A 10,466-nucleotide genomic window follows, 5' to 3' on the forward strand; every position below is an offset into this window, starting at 1 on the left:
ATTGCAATTTATTATTCCGATATTGTGCATATCGTATGTTATTGCTTTCACAGTCAGTAAATTTTGTATATTAAGCCATACAATGTTTATTATATAACTGGACGTATAGTAATATTTGTGCTTAACAAACGATTAAACTGGTTATTTGATTCAAAATATTGGAATGGATTGTGATACCATATGGGAATGGAGTTAGAACCTCATACTTGTTCATACATGTTTGGTTCGATCCTGGAATGGCCATAGTAGTAGTAATAGGGTAGAATGGAGTTGAAAACTTGGCTGTAGACATGAAAAGAAGATTCCAAGGGGTTGAAATTGAGTTAGAATTCATTGAATATCTAACTCCATTTCAAAAGCCTCCAACCAAACATTAGAATGAATTTAATCCATTCCAATCCATTTCAAAAGAGTAAGGCTCACATGCCAAGGATAAACACTTCTGCAAGACGCACATGCTTCTCCAACTAAAAAGTTTGAGCCATATTGAATTTCAAGTAGTATCATTATAGACGGATATATTCATCTAAAATGAAAGACGGGTCAAATATGCTGAAAATGGTGATATTTTTTGGGCCACACTCTGCAACTTTTGTTTGTCTTATACTTAAAAGTGGGTGGATATTTAGTCCGTTTATAACTATAATCGAATATCTCCCATCTATAATAAGAATTTGTGATTGAACTTTAGAAGTAGTTATCCACTCCAATAAGAGAGTCACTTATCCTCCGAAAGGAGTAGTCGGTAATCAGATGGTCTCTCTCTTCAGACCTCCGACGGATTATCTTGTTCTTTTCTAAAAAAGACGGAATTTTAAGATCATTTTACAATTAAATGTGATCACTTTTTTGAAAATAAGTTATCATAACCTTAAAATTAGACGGACCAGTATAGTTGCATTTGAGGATAAAATAGTCACAAAATTTCATATTGTGGAAAGACGAAATTAATCTGCCTGAAACAAGAATTTATGGTCAATAAGACAATAATATATACAATCGGTTGGTAACATAATTTATCACTCGAAATTTAAAGGTTGAGGTCTACCTAAAACGGTTGGTAAATCAATCGATAAATTACCGACCGCCCCATTCATCGGTAATTTCAGTCGGTACTCAAATTGTAGGTATTCTTCTGTGGGTAATCAGACGGTAGGTAAATTACTGACAGATAAATATTTTCTTCAGACGGTAAATCGACTATTTCTAGTAGTGATCTGGTCCGAATTCTCTCTAAATGAATGTCGAGAAAAAATATACTCCATATTAGAATAAGAGTATATTAGAGAGGTAATGAAGAGGATCCACATTAACAGTGCTCCACTATATAATCAATATGACTGACCAAGAAGTCACAAGTGTATATCATCTCCATATTCACAATGAATAAAAATGAAACACAAAACGAGATGCCAATAATCTCCCAAGAAGAACTTGAAAGCCTCAAACAAGGCCTTCCACAAGTTCCTTGGATCGACAATAATTTTGAACTAATAAATAACCAAGGTGTCTGGATCCCTGAATCGTTTCTGGCTCGGATTCTTCTCATTCAAAGACATTTCCTAGCTCGAGATAGCGATCTCATTATTACTGGCATACAAAAAACTGGCACTACATGGTTAAAATCTCTACTTTACACAATTGTCAACCGTGCAATTTACCCTATTAATCAAAACCCTCTACTAAAAAACCACCCGCAAGAGCTTGTATACAACCTAGAGAGTGACATTTACGGAGAGGCTTTTGCCTATCCGCGGCCTCAGCATCTTGTTGAGCTTCCCTCTCCTAGACTTCTCAGCACCCACTTGCCCTACACCTCGCTCCCTGAATCTATCAGGACATCTAATTGTCGACTTTTATATATTTGTCGAAATCCCTTAGACACGCTCACCTCGCTTTTTCACTTTGCAATGAGCTACCTTAAGAATACAAATAGCAAAGAGCTACTTCGTTTCGAGGATCTATTTGATGATTTTTGTGCAGGCAGGACCATTCACGGTCCGTTTTTCGAGCACGTGATCACGTATTGGAAAATGAGCTTAGAATATCCCGAAAAAGTGTTGTTTCTTAAGTACGAGGATCTTAAGGATGACCCAAAACACTATTTGAAAAGGGTGGCGGAATTTATAGGTATGCCTTTTACTCCATTTGAGGAAAGTCAAAGTGTCATTGACCAAATTATAGAGTTTTGTAGCTTTGGAAATATGAAGGAATTAGAAGTTAACAAGAGTGGTGTCATTAATAAGTTTTTTGAAAAGAAAAGTTTCTTTAGAAAAGGAGAGGTGGGAGAGTGGAGAAACTATTTCACACCACCCATGGTCGAGAAGATAACTAAACTTATGGAAGAAAAACTCGAAGGAACAGGATTATCCTTCAAGTTAGTTCCATAAGAAAAATGAATTAGCGTCAACCAGGGCACTTTATTGTCATACTCTGTTTGTGGACTTGGACTTGTGGTTAAGTTAGTTCGCGTAATATTGATAATCATGTAATGTTATATTAAGTTGTTTTTCAGTTTATTTCATAATGTTTGTCAACTAGCCTTCATATAATTCATACGAGTTATCGTTTTACGAAGTACTCGTATGATTGAAGTGCAGACGGGTAGGTGTGAAGGACGATTATGTGGGTGGTTGGACGTATACAAATCTCAAAGGTGTCGCCCGCCACAGACAAGGTGGCGAGGGTGAATTTTATATAATACTCATACCTTACCCGTCCCGTCCAATACCAACCTCATACTCGCTTTGCTTGTGAGTATTAATTTAATTAATTACTCCGTAGATGATTTACTCCTGGTAAATACGAAGTATATGAAGAAGAAAGTCGAAATATTTTATAGTTCATAAAATTAAAATGAGTTGTTAAAGTGGCTGCGCTTTGTTTATCCTATGAACTAGCAGAGTAGTAGTCCTATCTTGGGTCTTCAGAAACAACATTTTTTGTGTTGCTTTGTTTATCTTGTGAACTAGAAGAGGTACACTCGCGACTTGCATCGGTAGTCTTCTACTTATATTTTGTGGGTTCAAGACGAATGTTGGATAGCAACCGATTGATGATAACTCCAAGCTTACACAAAACCATTCTACACGTAAAAAATAAGAAAAAGCAGTTACGTTAAATACATTACAAGTTTACTATTAATGTGTCCTTCCTAGCCAATAAGAAGCCTTCATGCCTATATTTGTCTATATTTATCTTTATATTTATTGGTTTTAAATAGACATGAATACTTCTTATTGGCTAGGGAGGACACGTTAATGATACTCCCGGAGGACCTAAGAATTTTTCGGTTTGAAAAATGCTTGTTGTTCATGTCACTATATCAGATCTACAGTTGATTACCACTTTTGAAAATCCGAAACAAAATCGACGAAAATTGAAGGTCCATAATTGATAATCTGAAGTTGGAGTGTTTACTATATTAATCCCAATTCCGATGATCTATTGTCCAAAAATAATCCTTTTTTTTTAGTAAAAAAAATAATCATAATTACTATCAAACATGTAGAGATATAATTTGAGTTTGCGATTATTTTATGAAGATACATAACTTGAGATTGTTTCGCGAAATTTTTATTTTTGTGGCGATGATTTCATAGAGTAAGCAATACTTCCCTACAATAGGAAGGTTGATATTTACCCACAAAAAAAAAAAAAAAAAAAAAAAAAAATATGAAAGGTTGTACCTAGGGAAGATATACTCAAACCATAGTTGATTTTACTATAGAATGAGAGCAAATCTATTAAGATTTCTCCGACAATAACCTAGGAAAGATATTGATCTTTCATCACAAGCAAAAGAAGTGGCTAAAGTAAATGTACGACTACACCATCGAATATAATTAATACCAAATTACCAAGTCACAAAAGAAAGTCTAGGATAGAAAGAGATGAAACGACCAAAAATGTAAAAACAAAAATCTAGACAAATAATAAAAAGAAAAAGAAAAATATTAAAAAGAAACGATAAAGGCTCTGTTTGACAAAACTACCTATAGTTGAAACCTAAAATGGTAGCTGAAAGCTGAAAAGCTAACTGAAACTCGAAAAGGTAGCTGAAAATTAAGAATTGATAAAGTTTTTTTTTTGATTAAAAGGCGGGGTAAACCCCGAGACCTACAGCGAGTAGGGTCCCAAACAAGTTTACAAAACGAAAAACAACACAAAAAAACAAATAAAAAAACTTAGCAATTGCCCGCTTCAAAACTCAAGTCGCGGAGTCGTCCTTTGCCCTATCCTTTTCTCCTTCCATGTTCTAAATATTTTCCAATTGTTCAACCATTCTTCTAAGGTATAAGCTAAACCTTCTTTCCACGATTTGCACCACAACCCAACTCTTAAAAACAGCTTGTCTACAATACACGGCCAGTTAGGAGTTTTGTTCTCGAAAATCGCTTCATTTCGTAATTCCCAAATAATAGTAACTATAGCAATGAAGAATACGTCCCAAAGTCGCTTCTCAAACCCGACAAAGTGAGAGTCACACCATATCAGAAAAGCATCATCAATCCCACCGGGACAAATCCATGCCATATCTCAAGCCTCACAAATACTCGTCCATAGCTTCCAAGAATACCTACAATGCAAAAACAGGTGTTTGGCGGTCTCCAATTCTTCACCACAAAAATTACACATCGCCTCCTCCCAAGCCATTTCTTTCCACTTAAGCATCCTATCCTTAGTGTTCACCTTATTCCATAATATTGCCCAAAGAATTATCTCATACCTTGGTGGTGCAAGTCCTTTCCAAAGATGGCTGAACCAAGGCTTATGCTCTGCTCCATTGTATTTCAAGTTATAGAAGGCATCAACAAAAGTTTTAGCCGTGTAGCATTCTGACTTGTCAAAAGCCCAGATATGGCAATCATTTTTATCCCTTAAAGGTTTGTAGCCCTCAATCATCAAATTTAAATGGTCTAGTAGTGATAATTCCCATTCAAATAATCTTCTTCGCAATTGAAGCTGCCAGACCCAATCATCGCCTTGCCAGGTACCCATTTCAGCCACACACTTATTTTTCTGAGTCGACACATTAAAAAGTCTCGGAAACCCTTCTTTGAGAGTTACACTGCCAATCCAAAGATCTTCCCAAAACCTGACCGTATTACCTTTTCCAATTTGTATCCTGATACCCTGCTTTGTGACTTTTCCAATGTCCGTATCCCAATCACTGACAGAGCATATCGACTTCCATAGGCCAAACTTAGCCACCTTTTCTTCACTTCTAAACATTCCTTCGGGGTTGAGTTCGTGAATTGAACAAATAATTCTCTTCCAAAGCGCCTTATGTTCCACAGAAAATCGCCACCACCACTTGAAGAGCATACTTGCGTTTTTAATCTGTAAGTCACCCACCCCTAGGCCACCCATCGCCTTTGGCGATTGGATAATATTCCGTTCATCAAGGGAACAACATCACGCCCATTGTTTCTTCCCCAATAAAACTTTCTTTGCAAACTGATAATCTTTTTCAAGACGCCTTTAGGAATCTTAAACATAGACATATAAAAGAGAGGCAGTGAGTTCAAGACGGATTTAATGAGGACCACTCTTCCAGCTTTTGAGATTAGCCCCGTCTTCCAACTAGACCTTCTCCTTATATTTTCCACCACTTTGAATCCTGTGTCGAGAGTTTATTCGGGTTAGAACCCGGAGGAATACCCAAATATTTCACGGTAGTTGTACTACTTGCCTTGACTTCCGAGCATTTGATTCTCCCCACTGCTGACACTTTCCTAGTATTACGAGAGCAGATTTCTTAAAATTAATAGTGAGTCCAGTAGAGCGCTGAAAGTTGTCAAGAAGCCTCTTGATATTTGTCAGTACTTGAGAAGTAGCAGGAAAAAATATAAGAGTATCGTCTGCAAATTGTAAGTGACTTAAAACAACCTTGTCCTTACCCACTTCTAAACCTTGAATTAACCCCATTTGAATTCCCTTAAGCATAACTTGATTGAAAGCCTCTGTTACTAACAAGAACAGGAAAGGCGAGATGGGATCACCTTGCCTGAGGCTGTTGGGGCTGGTGTCCTTTACAGTTAGTGCAAGGACTTATAAATCTCTAAAAGGATCAAAGGGTATATTTTGTATCATTATCAGTTGGTCCACGTTTATCAATAACGGTTGGCTTGCTAGATAAGTTTGACGTTATTGTCATACAGATGGCGGTGATCAAGTGGTCCCTAAAAGTCACACCTATAGGATACGTTTGAGAGATGTGACGGTATGAAAATACAGTCATATTGATGCCAAATTTGACTAACCAGTTAGTCCGAGTTATTTGACTAATAATTAGTCAAAATGTGATGTTGAGATATTTTATTTAATACGGATTAAATAAAAATGGCTAAGACGAATTAAGCGGTTAATTCGTAAATTAAATATAAAGCGATTTATATTTGATTAATGTATATTGAATAAATTAATTATACGATATTGTCTTTGTCGGACATGTATTAATAATTCAACTAATCCGTGTTATTAGTTGATGCTTTAATAACCGATAACCGATGACAATTTATAACTAAACCGCGTCATATACATTTTAGCAATTTACGAACCGGACCTCGAGTTAAAGTTAAGAGGAAGTGGAAGCCCACTTCCCCATGGTGAGCTCGGTTTGGCCGAATGCTAGAGAACAAAAGGAGAGCCTTTTCTCCTTTTGTGACCTAATTCATTCTACAACAAAAATTAGGGTTTTTGAGAAACATTTCCTCTCAAAAATTCAGATCTCACATCTAAGAAAAACTCACACAAGTTCTCTCAATATTGCAAGGCAATTAGAGAACACATTTCTAGCACAAAGGCATATTCTCAGACGATCTTGGGTGCATCAATTAGGAGGAGATCTACTTTGATCTCTCATTGCCGAATTGCACTAGGACCGAAGGTTAATTCTTGTGCTTTATCATTTTTCATTGTTTTTAAGGGTTTTAATCCTATAATTTAAGGGTTTTATACGGATATTACCCTTCAAGTGGTATCAGAGCGAGGCCACGTAAATTTTTCTATGTGATTTTCATCAAACGAATTTTGAATCGATGTTTTTTTGCTTAAAAATTCGTGCGAAGCCTATTTTTTTCCTCTCGGCAGATTTTTTTATGCTGCGTTTTTTTGTCTTGGGAACCGTGTGAAGGATACACGGTATTGGTTGTTGTTTGTCTTGTTTTCGACTTGATCTTTGCATATTGTTTTGTAATCGATATTCATTGCAATATGTTAAAGATATATCAAATCGTTTGCATAAAATTTCGTGCGGCACAAAATTTTTTGTCTCGGCCAAAATTTTTTTTTCTGGAAAACCGTGCGGCCATTGGTGTTTTTCTCGGCCTGTTTTCTGTTTTTTTCGCCTTGATTTGCGTGCCACACGTTTTTGCTAGATTAAACGATGTTTTGTTTTCATTCGTTCTTTGCATATTGTAATTTTAATCGATAATTGTTGCAATATGTTAAAGATGTATCAATTGTAGTTTCATTTCTATACGGATTAGATTAAAATTGCAATTGGGATTTAACAAATCGTTTTATTTTGATCGTTGTTGCTCACGTTTTTGAGCCAAGAAATTTTTTTTTGTTGTTCTTTTGTTGCTCTCGGCATTTCAGCAAGAAAAAAAAAGAAAAAATTTTTACTGGTACTGTTCACGGCAGACGTGAAGAAAAAAAAAAAAAAAATTTGTTTTGTTTTGTTTTTTGGCCAATTTTGCATAATACGGATTTATGCATTCGCTTGATAGTGAAACGGTTCACCCTCGTACAATTTAGTTACTTTAAAACGATTTAAAGTAACGGATTATCACGGATTAAAATTAACTTGACTAAAGCGGTTTTGTCACATAATTTTAATCATTAAAGGTGGTTTGGATAAATTTAACATAATTACGGAATTATGTCACGAATAAATTTAATTTAGTTGATGCATTTTATTTAACGTTATTTAGATTGTTTTGAATGCTTTTAATTACGTATTTATTTAATTTTACAAACGGTTGTAACTTAGTGTGGCCTTAGTAGAATGTGTTACCGTAATGATGGAACACGGTCTTGGTTGTATTTTGAGATCTCGTATCTCCCTTTCTGTTTCTTTTAATTACAGTTTTTATTTAGAATGTAAATAGGTTTATATTTTGTAAATTTTAATTGTAATTTTGAGAAGACTAAAGATGGAGATCGGATGCTCACTCCCGCTGCATGGACAAAGATGGAACATCAAGACAAGCTTCTCGGGTCCAATGGTGGATTTCAAAGTTGTATTATGTTCTCTTTACTAGGATAGGCCACACTAGGAATTTTTATTTACGTATTGCATTTATTTATTTATTTTATCGTAACGATAGATTGCATCATATTCCGCCTAAAACCAAACCACCTAATAATCGCATGAAAACTGACTCATATAGAGGTCACGCGTTAGTTTTCTATGACATTCCTATGTCACACGATTTAAGCCATCATCTAAATTAATTCATTCACGCAGTTGCTAGTTATTCGTTCACTTAAAATGAATTCAAACTTAGTTGATGGGATCTTCCTCGTATAAACCAAAATTGAGAATGGTCTTTATAGGTCAAACTCCAATGAGTCCCTTCTTCGTCGGTAGGCATAATATGACCTCTTCTACGTCGGGTAAGTTGGAACCGATTGACCTATTTTATCTCAACGCTATGGTCACTCGTACGATCCTGTGATCATGGTGGACTATAGATAGGATTTACGGAAATCTATCGACCAAGAGTTCTTACGGAAGAATTAGCTAAACAGTTGGCTTATCAATTTACGGAAATTGAGTCTTGGGATCACTTGTATTATTCTTGAGGGAGATCAATTATGCAAGTGCAATGAGTCTACACGATTAAAATGATTTTTAAATAGACTTAAATCACCTCGATGAGTTGCTTATTTCGTTTTTGTTTTTCTTTCTTTTCAGTGTAGATCACGATCACTTAAACTGCAAATAACAAAATGGCTGGCCGTGCTGACGACCCAATGCCTAGTGCCACATTGGACCGTGAGTCCTGGCTTCGGATCTTCATGAATCAGATGAATTAGTCAACTCGACTGAAGAATGATGGATCAAACTTCGCGGACTGGGAGGCAGCATTACGGAATGCTGCCGCTGCTGACGGGAAGCTCAAATTTCTGCTAGAGCCCATCCCGTCAAACCCAGGCCCCACGGTTGGAGCTAACGAGATCGCCACATATAACGATTTCGTCATGGAAGCGGGTGCGATTAAAAACGTACTCATTTTTGCAATGGAATCCAATTTGCAGAAACGCTTCATAGCCCAAGGTGCAAACAAGATTTTCACCACGCTCACCAAGGAATTCTCGAAAGCACCGAGAATCGTGACCTTACCACTCGCTTCTTTGATGCGAGACTCCAGAAGGGCCAACCGGTTAGCCCACACATTCTCAGCATGATTGAGAATGTCGAGAGACTGGAGACGCTTGATTGTAAAATCAGCGAGAACATCGTGATTGACCGCATGCTTCATTCACTCCACGATGGTTTTGCGCTCTTTAGAGCGAATTACTATATGAATGATTTGAAGAAAAGTCCCCATGAACTGCACTCCCTTCTCGTACAGACAGAGAAGGACATGAAGTTCAGTGGGAGCTTGAAACAGGATGTTCTCGTTGTGACAAACAAGGGGAAGGGTAAGGGCAAAGCTCGTGCAAACCTAGCGAGAGGTAAACCGAAGTTCAAGAAGTCGGGTTCAGGTAAGAGTGGGCCTGGTGAGTCGAGCACCTCATCAGGCGCGACAAAGAGCAAGAATTAAAACATGGAATGCCATCATTGCCACAAGACTGGGCATTGGAGGCGTACATGTCCTGTTTATCATGAGGACTTAAAGGCAGGTCGCGTTAAACCTGTTGGTATGTCTTCATCCTCTTCTACTTTTATTCATATGATTGAGATTAACCATGCAAGTTACGGAACTTGGGTACTTGATACTGGTTGTGGTTCTCATCTGTGTAATCATGTGCAGGGGCTCCGAAACATCGAACCCCTCGTAAAGGGTGAGGTGGACCTGCGTGTCGGGAATGGAGCACGAGTGGCTGCCGTCTCGAGGGGAACATACGTTATCCAGCTTCCTAGCGGATTTGAGTTATTTTTATATAACTGCTATTATGTACCCAGACTTTCGAAAAACATTATTTCGGTTTCGCACTTGACAAACTTGGATTTTCATTTGTAATAGAGAATAATACTTGCATTTTCTCATTACACGATATGATTTATGGCAAGGCAGTCTCCATGAACGGAATTTATGTTTTAGATCAGACCACCGAAATATTACATGTAATGAATAAAAGGTTAAAGGTTGGTGACAAAGATCAAACGTATCTATGGCACTGCCGTATGGGACACATTAATGAGAAACGCGTAAAACAGCTCATAAAGAATGGAGCTATCTCGGCCTTTGATTTTCAATCATTTGGCACGTGTGAATCATGTCTCATCG

The 10,466-nt window shown here is 37.0% G+C and overlaps 1 protein-coding gene across 1 annotated transcript; it reads left to right on the plus strand.

Moving 5' to 3' along the window:
- Positions 1–1,370: 1,370 nt before the first annotated feature.
- Positions 1,371–2,823, plus strand: LOC141594073 (flavonol sulfotransferase-like). The gene has a single exon (XM_074414272.1). The coding sequence runs from the start codon at positions 1,383–1,385 to the stop codon at positions 2,388–2,390; it is 1,008 nt and encodes a 335-aa protein (XP_074270373.1). The 5' UTR covers positions 1,371–1,382; the 3' UTR covers positions 2,391–2,823.
- Positions 2,824–10,466: the final 7,643 nt, after the last annotated feature.

Source organism: Silene latifolia, chromosome 8, assembly GCF_048544455.1.
Source record: "Silene latifolia isolate original U9 population chromosome 8, ASM4854445v1, whole genome shotgun sequence".
Lineage (NCBI taxonomy): Eukaryota > Viridiplantae > Streptophyta > Magnoliopsida > Caryophyllales > Caryophyllaceae > Silene > Silene latifolia.